This window comes from Gobius niger, assembly GCF_951799975.1.
Source record: "Gobius niger genome assembly, chromosome: 5".
NCBI lineage: Eukaryota > Metazoa > Chordata > Actinopteri > Gobiiformes > Gobiidae > Gobius > Gobius niger.
In genome coordinates, this window is record NC_136856.1 from 3,745,316 (window position 1) to 3,759,470 (window position 14,155).

At 41.8% G+C, this 14,155-nt stretch overlaps 4 protein-coding genes across 4 annotated transcripts in view; 1 reads left to right on the forward strand and 3 right to left on the reverse strand.

Moving 5' to 3' along the window:
- Positions 1–14,155, forward strand: part of htr4 (5-hydroxytryptamine receptor 4) — a 356,392-nt gene that overhangs the window by 264,105 nt on the left and 78,132 nt on the right. The window lies entirely within an intron of this gene.
- Positions 355–3,139, reverse strand: LOC306963449 (E3 ubiquitin-protein ligase TRIM21-like; the record flags this gene model as incomplete). The annotated part of the gene is made up of 2 exons (XM_079557016.1): positions 355–402; positions 1,640–3,139. The coding sequence occupies 2 exons, from the start codon at positions 3,137–3,139 to the stop codon at positions 355–357; spliced, it is 1,548 nt and encodes a 515-aa protein (XP_079413142.1).
- LOC306963430 (E3 ubiquitin-protein ligase TRIM21-like) lies at positions 6,845–8,520 on the reverse strand (the record flags this gene model as incomplete). Its single annotated transcript, XM_079556998.1, has 1 exon — positions 6,845–8,520. The coding sequence occupies one exon, from the start codon at positions 8,518–8,520 to the stop codon at positions 6,937–6,939; it is 1,584 nt and encodes a 527-aa protein (XP_079413124.1). The 3' UTR covers positions 6,845–6,936.
- LOC306963429 (E3 ubiquitin-protein ligase TRIM21-like) lies at positions 12,264–13,859 on the reverse strand (the record flags this gene model as incomplete). Its single annotated transcript, XM_079556997.1, has 1 exon — positions 12,264–13,859. The coding sequence occupies one exon, from the start codon at positions 13,857–13,859 to the stop codon at positions 12,264–12,266; it is 1,596 nt and encodes a 531-aa protein (XP_079413123.1).

The following is a 14,155-nucleotide window of genomic DNA, read 5'->3' on the forward strand; positions in this document are numbered from 1 at the left end:
TCCAGGATGTCCTCTGCAGAAGAAAGGCCTAAACTGCATATTTATAACAAGTAATATAAACACAATCTTTGACTTTGACCCTAAGAGGAGATTAGTTTACAGAGTGGGGACGGTAAACGTGATTAAATACAGTGAAACCTGGAAGGCTGTGGAGGAGAGGGGAGCGACTGAAACAGAAGATTGAAGGAATGTACAGTATTCATAATAGGAACATTGACTGGTTAGTATTTTTTTAAGGAAACAAAAGAATTAAAACTCTAAATTAAATCCATGGCTAAACTAAAGGTAAACTTAGACTCAGTCCAATTAGAACCAGGCCCAGAATAAGAATAAGAAACCACGAGCAGCCACGCACTAGCTCACAGTTCTCCCGGGCCCCAGGTATTCCCTTAATACCGTGTTCTGGTAAACAGAACCAAAGGGAAGGGCCAAGGGGAGACTATGTATACTCACAATAACATAAAAGGCACAAAGGGCAAAGGTCACTTCAGGAGTGTAGAGCAGAAGGTGTAGATTAGGCCTACTCAATAGGCGGCCCGCGGGCAAGTTCCGGCCCGCCAACCCTGGCCCGCCAAAATCTGGCTAGCGTCTCTCCTACAGCGCGGCTCAAATGAAAACATGGCTCTTTAAAACAGTGTAAACTGAGTAAACAGGAGCTGATCGTTGGACGGACTGACAGGTTTTCTACACCGAAGCACAAGGACAGTGTGCAGCGTGTTTTTGGACTTTTGTTCGGATTATCCCGCGCAGAAGCAGCTCTCTTCGCGCACCGCCGCAGATGACCACATGTTTCCCTGTCGTCTGCATCGTTACAAAGGGCTTGACCAGCGACTGTCAGGTCAGAAACACCAGTTCAGTTGTGGATGTTTGTAAAGCGGACGATGTGAGTTTTGGATAAGTGAACTGCACCTGCAGCGCGTGTTTAACCGGTCAGCGCTAAATCTTGCTCTCTGGGCTCTAACTTACCTAAATAACATCTGAATCATGAATCTGGCAGGTGCATTTTCTTCCTTTCTCCCCCGACTTCATTCGATACGTCTTTGTGGGAAATGTACAAGTGCAGAGATGCTCTTTGTGAAGTTAACAGGCAAAAGAGAGGCTGAATATGTGGAGGAGCTTCTTTCACTTTGATCATAAAGCTGGAGGTCTGGACAGAACAGCGGCTCAGGGGTTTGGTCAGCGTATGTCCCCCAGCTGAGGAGCAGTGGCTGAGCAGGAGTTACTCATGTTGTTGCTGGTCTCACATGTAACTCTTATTCTGTATCAGGCCTTTGGTCTGGTTTAGATGGGATTTAGTCCTGCCTTAGCCCTGATAGATCATGTTTTGCCCTGGTTTAATCCTGGTTTAGTACTCAGAGTAGTCCTAGCTTTTTATTAGTCTCTTTATTATTCTATATTAATATGTTATTGCAATATTTGTAAAGCCTAAAATGGTGGAATATAATACAACTCTTGAGTTTATGCCCAATTCTATTCTATTCAAGCATTGATGATAATGAAATGATCATTTATTTATCCCAAAACTATGAATATGTTTGGTGGCAGTGGTCGGCTCACCGACTGACCGGCCCAGTGGCCAATGACCTCCCACAAATCTGGCCCAGTGACAAAAGTAATTGAAGAGCCCTGGTGTAGATACTTGAGCTGCCTGCGCCTTCTCCAACTCTTCCTCCTCAAGAGTGAAAGGTGTGAGTGTCAGATGGGCAGAGTTGTTGCCATATGTATTATTTCCTGGACTGATCAGTGTGAGGAGGTTCCCGGTGAAGCAGCAGTCAGTGAAGGAGTAAATGAGCTGTGATGAATCTGCATCAAAGAAACAGATCAGATCCTCTTCATAGTCCACAAACACCCCGACTTTCTCTGGAGCAGACCACAGATCTTTATGTACATCTTCACTATAAAAGTACCAGAATCCATTTTCTATTGTCATCTTCTCAGGGGTCTGGTGGTGTCTGTCTGCTGACTCTTTGACCACTCCTAACCACCACTGAGTGGTTCCTTTGACCTGAACTTCAAAATAAAACCTTCCAGAACAGAACTTCTGTTTGCCACAAACAAAAAGCCACATCAGAAACCGATCAGGGGTGTACGGAAGCTCCTGTGTTTGGTTTGAGTAATAAACCTCTCTGTTATCTTTAGAAACAACTAACTCTGGATGGGCGGTATTTCGATCTAGAGTCACATCAACTGCATGTGTCTTCGCTTGTTTCAGTTCAGCATTCATTTTTTCTTTAATTTTTGGATTGAGTTTTTTCACTTGCAGCTCAGACACAGCTATGGCCACTCTGCCCTCGTACGATGGAGCTCGGACTGATTCTTTAGTCCAGTCGTTCATCTTCGGAGCAGGTTTTAAAGTGAAGGTTTGGACAAAATGAAAATAATCTTCAGAGCTCCAAATAACTTCCATCTGCGCTCGTCTCTGCTCCAGAGCTGAGATTTCTGATTTTATTTCTTTTGTTAACACTTCTGCCCTTTTCTTTATTTCCTGATGCTTCTTATTGATGCTTTTTTCAAACTGATCCAGACTTTGTTTAACACATTTCATCAAATCATTGAAGAACTTGACCCCCTCCTTCACTTCTCTGTCTGCGTTTTCCTGACTGAGCTCCACAGACCTCTGCAGGTCCTGGATTTTCTCTCTTCTCTCTTGGATCTTCTGCTGCAGCTCGCTCTGCTCCTCCTCACACTGTTCCTTCAGTGAGACAATGTTCTGTTTTTGATGATATGCAAAACACCGGGCACAGATGAGATGAGAGTGGTCTCTACAGAAGAGCCGCAGAAATGGTTTTCCATGTTCGGGGCAAATGCGTTCCTCCATGTTCGGTCGGTGCGTCTCTTGAAACTTCTTCACTTTTGGGTTTGATTCAGATGTTTCTGGCTCTGCATCATCTCTTTGGCGCTTCTTTTGGAACTCTGTGACCATCTCAGACACAAAAGTGTTGGTTTTTAGCTTTGGTCTGGAGCTGAACTTCTCTCTACACACAGGGCAGTGACAGTGGTCGCAGTTGTCCCAGTATTTGTTGATGCAGATGCTGCAGAAGCTGTGTCCACATGGAGTGGTGACTGGATCAGTGAAGACCTCCAGACAGATGGAGCACAGGAGCTGATCCTCAGAGAGAACACAGCTCACACTCGCCATACCTGCAGAGAGAGGGGAAAAAACAGAGGGTTTGCAGCTCAGGCCAATTTCTGACACTCATTCACCTCACAGAGGGTTTAAAGGGGCTGTATGGAAGTCCTCAGCTTTATACTCACTGCTGCCACCTCAGGTTATACGTGTAACTGCAGCTTCTATATTAAGCTCATGGATGACGGCACTTCAGACCCGAAGCAACAACTTTCTGAGTGACAGTGCAGGATTTTAGAGGCAGTTGTTTTGAACAGGTCTGAGCTCATTCTACACATGAGGACATGGAGGAACATGTAGAGGGAGGAAAATACAGAATTTTAACATGTTTAAACTCTGTATAGTCCATTTAACAGTGACACTTTGCAAAAAGCCATATTCACGTTGCAGTTTTCACTCACTAAGATTTAAGAAACTGGGAAGAACATTATTTGAGTAAATGTAAAATGTATGTAAATCACCGTCCTTTAAAATAAATAATTCCATTTAAAAGTCGTTCGGCCTCAGTTGGTATTTGAATATCACCTCAGGCTCTGTCCTGGTTTTGCTTGTGCGTCATTCACTCACATTTACTGTCTATATTTCTCTAAATGCCCATTTGCTTTGGAAAACGACAAAAAGCATATTTACATTAATGTGATATTATATGGTGTCGACTCTGGCTCTTCGTGCAAATGAAATGTAGCTCAGTAAATAGTATGAGATATGAGACAAAGGTCTATAATTGACATTTGAAATAGAGAACTGATCTGCTGTTTTTAAATGTGTTTTTTTATTATGTTTTACCATTGTGAAGCACATTGTGAGGCCGTGTCTGAAAAGCCTTAAACAAATAAAGTTCACTTACTGACTATGAAGGGTGAAGTTACGTCTATATTAAGATATAACTGGATTTAAGTGATGTCATTCTTTTGTAAAAGACAGATCGAAGATGTGACAACAATCGCGTTGAAAAGTAACTAGTACTGAGTTACTTTTTATCATTTTTTACTTTACTTGAGAACATTTTTACAGCTGTACTTGTAATTGAGTAGATTTTTAGCCATGTAATTGTACTTTTACTTGAGTACACATTTTCTGCAGTCCCTCCATGTTCTAAGAGAAAGGATCCTGGCTGAAAACAAGTGGACGTGACTGACCTGAATGTTCACCTTCGGTTCTTTGTCGATGTAGAAAGTTGTGGGTTTGATTCCTGTCTCAGCTCTCGACACCAGCTCAGTCCTTCCACTTTCTGGTTGACTTTTCTGTGAAGCAGCAGAGGTGTGGACTGGTGCTCCGCCTCCTGCTTTGACTGTGATATGGGAGTAACAGGAACCGACTGATCAGTGCAGGTGGAGATGTGCCTCACAAAGTGACAATCAGAGCTTAGTTTATCAGAGGATATGTAGGTTTTGTTTTAATATTACATAGTCATTGCCTGTAATATGTTGTCCCTCGGTCAAAACATGTATTTATTGATAACAGCTGTGCCCAGTCACAGGAATCAGGGACACAAGTCGGATCTGGGGCATCTTGAGCTTTTCACAGATTGTTAAATTGTGGTCTCAAAGCTTTCCAAAGATGTGTAACACATAGAAATCTGATCATATTTGGAGACGTAGCAGTGAGTTAAGTTTAACAACTCTAAAAGCCCAAAAAGCATAAAAGGCCTTCCAAACTTGTGGGTAGTTCTCACCTCTCTCTGCTGCTCGGAGTGACAATAGGACTCATTTACATCTCATTTACATAAGCCACACCCGCTACCCCCGTAAAGCACAGGGGGGAGAAAAGGCAAAAAGCAAGAAAAATGTGCCGTAACATGTAAATAAATGTATCTTCAATATAAAATCCACTGCCCATAGTAGGGCCGACCTCTACAGCAACTAGCAACACAATGACAAGTAGCAACATTATCCCAACACACACACATGTGACCAGAGGGAAAGAAGAAGCACACATGGTCATTAGTGCCATGGACATTGTGTTATATTATCCGTAACCTGCACACACAGCTTACCACCAAAAACAAAACGCAATGAAATCCAATCGCCTGAACACAGCACGTTAGCTTACAGCACAACAATGGCCTCATCAAAAAGCAAACAGACATAATGGCACAGCGGCCACCAGCGAATAAAAGAAAACTTTCATTTACCCGTCTGAAGTTACCTGTGTGTGCCTTCTGCTCAGCAAACTCAAGATCAAATCCATTTTCGTCGCTCAGTTATTTTCAATGCAGAGTTAAGCAAATCCTCACTACATCGTTCTGTCTTAAAACACGCTCTGAAGGAGCTGGCTTTATGGTCAGCAGGGGGCGCTGTGCATGCTTACAGTCAGGGCATCATCAGTCACACTGGAAAAGTTAGCCTGGAAAAGTTCACTTCTGTAGTCGTATGCCAGCGTTAGCATTCGGCTATTCAGAGCGTTAGCATTAGGGGCCGGCCTCCGTGAGACAGGCGGGGAAGTGTTGCAGAATAATGAAGCCACACACACAATGACAATACTGCTCCAGGCTTTTTCACCCTGAGATTTCACACTTTTAAACATACCAATACTGTTATCTAAAACATGGTGAGGCTTCTTCGTGATCTCAGCTATAAGAATCTGCAAAAAAGCGAAAATGAATTACAAAAAATGACACGTTTTGCTATGATCGAGCAGTGTGGTAAAAAAAAAATATATATATATAAGGCCATTGGACATACACAATGATTAGTTTTGCGCATAAATGTACATACCCTGATGATTAATTTTGTGTTTTTGGTTTGTGGATTTTATACTATATAATGGTTTAATTTAAGTATATAATGGTAACTCAATAACTTTTTTTTTCACTAGTGGTTAGTGCTTAAGTGAAGCCATTTATCCTCAAACAACTGCTTACTCTTTTCAAATAATAATGTCAACAAAAACTACCCGCCAACAAATCTGCCAGAGTATGTAAACTCATGAGCACAACTATATGATAAAATCTACTCCAAATCAATGATATATTTCAGTTTAAGGAGCCAAAGGATTTGACCCCAGCAGGAAAAATGTGAAGAGGTAGCAGTGTGTCACTCAGAATCGAGGTCTTGGAGTTCAAAAAGTAAGGAAGAAAGTAAATGTCTTTCTATAGATCATATGCCAAGGAACAAGAATACGTTTTAACTCAGGTAAATCAGTAATTACATGTTATTTTATGCAGTTGTACCATTGCCGGTTCAAATCCCAGCCTCTGCATATTATTAATGTGTTCTTTGGCTTGACACTTTACCCAACCTGCTGGTGTGAGAATCTGAAACAAATATTAATCAGAATCCTAAATAGTTCTTCTAATTTACTGTATATTACTGACCAGGAGGGAACACAGATGCAAAGTCAACACGAGGCCACACATTTGAGGTTCAAGTTTATTCATAGCACATGTTTACTTTATCGATAGAACACATTTCATACGCACAGTGATTGAAAGATCAAACCAGTGACCTTCTTGTGGTCGCCCAGTGCTTTGCCAATGTGCCATTACGGCCACAGAAGAGTTTGAAATGCAGTTCCGTGTCCATTTCAACTGCAAATACCAGGCAAACATTTTTAAGTCAACATCATAATATGGTAAATTCATTCACATCCTATGATTTTTTTTTCTAGTTGTTGATTAAAATTGTTGTGTTATTTGGTATATTGTAAAATGTGTTTGTCTTAGTCTTTGTCTCAGCTTACAGACAGTTCTCTTTAAGTTCTTGCCCTATGTTCTGGTTAGCCTTTGCTTAGAGTTATTGTATACACAGTACAGCAATATTGTAAATCTAATTAGCTCTTGTTTCGACTGGTAAAGTGTTACTTTAGGCTTAATAAGTGACAGGCGTCAGTATCAAAGGAGCAAAGTTCTTTCCGCTGCTGTTGTTGCAGGGATTGAGAACTGGTAAAATGTTCTCATTGAAACTGCAGTCAGTGAAAGAGTGGAAGATCGCTGATGTCTCCGCATCAAAAAAACAGACCAGACCCTCTTCATAGTCCACAAAAACCCCAACTTTCTGTGGAGAAGGCCATGGATGCTGATGGTCGCTTCCCCCAAAAGTGTCCCAGTATCCAGTGTATAAAGATCCTACAGTGTCTCCTTTTCTGTCGACGGACTCTGCAGCCACTCCTAAACCCCAGTCAGTTTTTTCTTTTACTTGAACTTCAAAGTAAAACTTTCCAGAGGAAAACTTTTGTCTTCCTGAAACATACAATGAAGATGAAAATCTTTCCGTCGTATCTGGAAGAGGCTTTGATTTGTCGGTGTAAATAACTCGTTTATGATCTGCAGAAACAACTAAGTTTGGATGGGCTGTATCTGGATCTAGAGTCACACCAACTGCATGTTGTTTCACGCGTTTCAGTTCACAATCTAAAAGTTTCTTTATCTTTGGTGTGAGGTTTGTGTTTGTTAGCTCAGACACAGCTATGGCCACTCTGCCCTCGTACGATGGCGCTCTGACAGACGCCTCAGTCCAGTCGTTCATCTCTGGAGCAGGTTTAACTGAAGTGAAAGTTTGGACAAAATGAAAATGGTCGTCAGATTTCCAGATCTCCTCCATCTGCGCTCGTCTCTGCTCCAGAGCTGAGATTTCTGATTCTACTTCTTTCATTAACTCTTCTGCCTTTCCCTTTATTTCCTGATGCTTCTGTTCAATGTTTAGCTTAAACTGATCCAGACTTTGTTGAACTAACTTCATCAAATCATTGAAGAACTCGACCCCCTCCTTCATTTCTCTGTCTGCGTTTTCCTGACTGAGCTCCACAGACCTCTGCAGGTCCTGGATCTTCTCTTTTCTCTCTTGGATCTTCTGCTGCAGCTCGCTCTGCTCCTCCTCACACTGTTCCTTCAGTGGGACAGTGTTGTGACTCTTATGATCTGAGTAAATGCACTGGACACACATGAAGTGAGAGTGGTCTCTACAGAACATGTCGAGCAGTCGTTCATGTTCTGGACAGATTCGTTCCTCCAGGTTTTCCACGGGGGCGATCAGCTGGTGCTTCTTCAGACGGGGCACAGTGTTGTGGGGCGTGAGGTGTTTGGGACAGTACGAGATCTGACAAACCAGACAGGACTTCAGAGCTTTGAGCTTTGGTTCAGGACAAACATCACACAGAACATCTCCTGCTCCAGTGGAATCTGACTCTGAGCTCTCAGTGTTTTCTTGTTGGGGATTGTTTATAAACTCTGAGACCATCTCCAACATAAAAGTGTTAGTTTTTGTCTTTGGTCTGGAGCTGAACTCCTCTTTACACACAGGGCAGTTACAGTGGGCACAGGTGTCCCAGTGTTTGTTGATGCAGGTGTTGCAGAAGCTGTGTCCACATGGAGTGGTGACTGGATCAGTGAAGACCTCCAGACAGATGGAGCACAGGAACTGATCCTCAGAGAGAACACAGCTCACAGCCGCCATACCTGCAGAGAGAGGGAAAAACTATCATTAGTGTTTAGTGCACACATCAGGACACTCTGGGCTGAACAAACATTGAAGAGGAAACTTTGAGTTTAGGATTAATGAGAAAAAAATCAGAATCCAGGCCACTATTAAGGAAGAGGTTCCCAAACCTTTCAGGCCACAACCTCCAAAATCACTCTACAAACAACTGGGGATCCCCTTCTGTAAAATATAATCAGCATTTACAGGGCTGTGAACTTTTCACCAAACTTTGGAGTGAGACATCGCTCGCCTGAGCTGGAGTGTTTCATAAATGTACTTATAAGCTCTGATGGCTGAGCACATCTGGAACTGCACAGACAAGACAAAAGCCAGTAGCTGTTTAAAATGTGGGAGGGCATTTTTATCATTTTGATGTTTTTTCCTGCATCGTGGTGCATTTTAGATCATAAATAATACTTTGACCCGGTCCATTTGCTGGTGTTAAAGAATGAGTTGACAAAAACATGTGTTTTGTTGATAACAATGAACAAATCAGAATCCAAGCCACATGACTTCACTAAAAAGATAAAGCTCTATAAAAGTAATGCCTGTCAGTGTTGTTCCTTTGGCACTGGGAGGAGCTCACGAACACAGCTGCATGTGGACCAGGCCTGTTGTTGTTGTTACCATAAAACTAACCTGTTAAATGAGCACAAACTAACACCTATTTATGATCTGCTTGTGAGCTTCAGACCGAGATGTGCTGCTGTTCAACTTTCTTTTAACACATGACAAATAGTAAAGATCCAATAAAAATGCTGTTGATCAGTAATGTGACGGTACACAGGCAAAGGACACAAGTATAAGTATTTTCATGTCACCAAACTGGTCGTGATCACAGATACCCAGAGCTCCTTCCTGGTTTAGTTCATAAAGTCACTCACAGGTAAATCTACTCCCTCAAAAACCCAACCAGACAAAGTGATTCATGTTGATGCCTTATTATTTTTTTTAAGTAAAATCTATTGTGACTTGAACCAAAAACAACTTGCAGCAACACTATTATTGTCCACAGAAACTCAGACATGTGGCCTGTTTTGAAGCCATTGTCATAATACAGTCATTGTTTCTCACCTGATATTTAGTTTGAGTCGTTTACAGATGTTGAAAGTTGTTTGATTCCTGTTTGCTCAGACACACTCCACACCAGCTCTGTCTTTTCTCTCTGTAGTTTCATTTCTTGTGAAGCAGCAGAGTTGACTAATGTTGCTCCGCCTCTAAATCACTTCCTGTTTTGACTGAGGTACGGGTGCTCATTGGACTCAAGTGTTTAACTATTCAGTGTCTTTCTGTGTCGTGAGCAGTGAAGAGAATTTACCACAGACTTAAACGTTTCTAAATGTTCATAAAGACAAAAGAAGGAGTTTTAAATGGAAAACAAAGTCAGGCATTTAGTTTGAAGTTAAGATCAATTTATTTGTATTTAGATTAAAACAGTGAATTAGAACAAATTGTTTTTATGGATCAGAAACAAAGACAACAAAGATAATGCACCTGCTGGAAAAAGGAAAATAAAGGACAAAAACAAATGACTAAACATCTGCTGGAGTATCAGAGGAGCAGAGTTGTTTCCTTTGTCATTGTTACCAGGACAAAGCAGGATGTTCTCAGTGAAACAGCAGTCAGTGAAGGATTCGAGGAGCGCTGATGTTTCTGCATCAAATAAACACATCAGTCCCTCCTCATAGTCCACAAACACACCAACCTTCTCTGGAGCAGACCAGAGGTATGGATGGTTACGTCCCCCATACAGTTCCCAGTAGCCATGTTCAGGAGTCATGCCATCAGAATCCATTTGTCTGTCGGCCGACTCTTTGGCCACTCCCAACCACCAGGAAGTCTTTCCTTTGACCTGAACTTCATAGTAAAACCTGCCTGAAGAGAACTTTTCTCTTCCTACAACATACAAGAAAGTTGAAAATCTCTCAGGTGTGTCTGGAAGATATTTTTTTAGATTTACGAACTTAACCTGTTTGTAATTCTGAAACACGTCTAACTGTTGATGGGCTGTATCTGGATCTAGAGTCACATCAGCTGCATATTGTTTGGCTCCTTCCAGTTCATCTTCAAACAGCTCAGGCGTATTTCAGACACTCATTCCCCTCACAGAGCGGCTGCAGGACACAAGACAGGGATTCTGCAACAGTGACAGGAACTTTGCAAAAAGCCATATTCACGTTGCAGTTTTCACTCACTAACATTTACTGTCTTGATGAAAATGTATGCAAAGAAACTCGGAAGAACATTATGTGAGAAAATGTAATATGTATTACATTATGTAATACCGTCCTTTAAAAGAAAAAAATCCATTGAAAAGTAGTTCGGCCTCAGTTGGTATTTGAATATCACCTCAGGCTCTTCCCTGGTTTTGTTTGTGCATCATTCACTCACATTTACTGTCTATATTTTTCTAAAGGCCCATTTGCTTTGGAAAATGACCAACAACGAAAATCATATTTATATTAATGTGATTATATGGTATCGATACAGCTCAAAGAGGGCGAGGCTTACTTTGGCTTTTCTTGCAAATTAAATGTAGCTCGGTAAATAGTATTAGTATTATTTTTATTAATCTGTGCAAATATAATCCTTGTTAGACATAAAAGATTCAGACCAGCTGTTTAACATGTTTTTAAAAATACATATGTTTTACCCCTGAGAAGCACTTTGTGACGCCGTGTCTGAAAAGCCCTGTACAAATAAAGTTCACTTACTGACTATGAAAGGTGAAGTTACGTCTATATTAGGAAATAACTGGATTTAAGTGATGTCATTCTTGTATAAAAGACAGATCGAAGATGTGACAACAATCATGTTGAAAAGTAACTTAATTGCATTTTTTTCAAGTAGTTTTGTACTTTTTTTTTAGGCATGTAATTGTACTTTTACTTGAGTTCACATTTTCTGCAGTCTCTCCATGTTCTAAGAGAAAGGATCCTGGCTGAAAACAAGTGGACGTGACTGACCTGAATGTTCACCTTCGGTTCTTTGTCGATGTAGAAAGTTGTGGGTTTGATTCCTGTCTCAGCTCTCGACACCAGCTCAGTCCTTCCACTTTCTGGTTGACTTTTCTGTGAAGCAGCAGAGGTGTGGACTGATGCTCCGCCTCCTGCTTTGACTGTGATATGGGAGTAACAGGAACTGACTGATCATTATTATATTACATAGTCACTGCCTGTAGTATGTTGTCCCAGCAACAAAAACATATGATGTATGAAGTATCTAATTTACTGTATTACTGACCAGGAGGGAAGTACTTTTTTACTTGTACTTGAGTACAATGATTATCAGTAACGTTACTCTTACTTGAGTAAACATTTTGGCGACTCGACCCACCTCCGCTGTGTCGGAAGGTCAAAGGTTTCTCAGGAGCTTGAGGATCTCACTTTCCCAGTGGAAAATACGAGACGAGGTGACGTTCATGTGCAGTTTTCTTATTGGATAACTGTTTTTTACCATCATTATGAGAGCACATGAAGGCAGCGTTACATATCAGAGTGGTCATGTGACTTTTGCTGTTGCTTCCTTAGTTTGACTCTTTACCCAAAAGAGAGACTGGCTTTGCTCAGGAAGTAATTGGAAAAATACTTATATAGTCATCTGATAAAATACAAAAGTTTAAAAAAAAGTCAGGCTTTTAATTAGAAGTTAAGATGAATTTATTTGTATTTGGACAAAAACAATGAATTACAGATCGCAAACAAAGAAAAAGAAAATGGCTAGACCTCGACTGGAGTAAGTATCAGAGGAGCAGAGTTGTTGCCTTTATTGTAGTGACCAGGACTAAGCAGAGGGAGGATGTTCCCAGTGAAACAGCAGTCAGTGATGGAGTTGAGGAGCGCTGATGTTTCTGCATCAAATAAACACACCAGTCCCTCCTCATAGTCCACGAACACACCGACCTTCTCTGGAGCAGACCAGAGGTATGGATGGTTGCTTCCCCCGTACATTCTCCAGTAGCCATTTTCAGAAGTTATTTTGTCCAGCACCTCCACTTTTCTGTCCGCTGACTCTTTGATCACTCCTAAACACCACCCAGTCTTTCCTTTGACCTGAACTTCATAATAAAACTTTCCAGGAGAGAACTTTTGTTTTCCTACAACATACAAAGCAGTTGAAAATCTCTCAGGTGTGTCTGAAATAATTGTTAATGATTGTTGTTTCATGTATTGAACCTGTCTGTAATCCTGAGACACGTCTAAGTTTGGATGGGCTGTATCTGGATCTAGAGTCACATTAACTTTATGTTTCTTCACTTGTTTCAGTCCATCTTCAAACAGTTCCTTGATTTTGGGATTTAGTTTCCTGATCAGCAGCTCAGACACAGCTATGGCCACTCTGCCCTCGTACGATGGCGCTCTGACAGACGCCTCAGTCCAGTCGTTCATCTCTGGAGCAGGTTTAACTGAAGTGAAAGTTTGGACAAAATGAAAATGGTCGTCAGATTTCCAGATCTCCTCCATCTGCGCTCGTCTCTGCTCCAGAGCTGAGATTTCTGATTCTACTTCTTTCCTTAACTCTTCTGCCTTTCCCTTTATTTCCTGATGCTTCTGTTCGATGTTTAGTTTAAACTGATCCAGACTTTGTTGAATTAACTTCATCAAATCATTGAAGAACTCGACCCCCTCCTTCATTTCTCTGTCTGCGTTTTCCTGACTGAGCTCCACAGACCTCTGCAGGTCCTGGATCTTCTCTTTTCTCTCTTGGATCTTCTGCTGCAGCTCGCTCTGCTCCTCCTCACACTGTTCCTTCAGTGGGACAGTGTTGTGACTTTTATGATCTGAGGAGCTGCACTGGACACACATGAAGTGAGAGTGGTCTCTACAGAACATGTCGAGCAGTCGTTCATGTTCTGGACAGATTCGTTCCTCCAGGTTTTCCACGGGGGCGATCAGTTGGTGCTTCTTCAGACGGGGCACAGTGTTGTGGGGCGTGAGGTGGTTGGGACAGTACGAGATCTGACAAACCAGACAGGACTTCAGAGCTTTGAGCTTTGGTTCAGGACAAACATCACACAGAACATCTTCTGCTCCAGTGGAATCTGACTCTGAGCTCTCAGTGTCTTCTTGTTGGGGATTGTTTCTAAACTCTGAGACCATCTCCAACATAAAAGTGTTGGTCTTTAGCTTTGGTCTGGAGCTGAACTCCTCTTTACACACAGGGCAGTAACAGTGGTCACAGTTGTCCCAGTGTTTGTTGATGCAGATGTTGCAGAAGCTGTGTCCACATGGAGTGGTGACTGGATCAGTGAAGATCTCCAGACAGATGGAGCACAGGAACTGATCCTCAGAGAGAACACAGCTCACAGCCGCCATACCTGCAGAGAGATGGGAAAAACTATCATTAGTGTTTAGTGCACACATCAGGACACTCTGGGATGAACAAACATTGAAGAGGAAACTTTAAGTTTAGGATTAATGAGAAAAAAAGTCAGAATCCAGGCCACTGTTAAGGAAGAGGTTCCCAAACCTTTCAGACCACAACCTCCACAATCACTCTACAAACAACTGGGGATCCCCTTCTGTAAAATGTAATCAGCATTTACAGGGCTGTGAACTTTTCACCAATCTCTGGAGTGTTTCATAAGTGTACTCATAAGCCCTGATGCCTG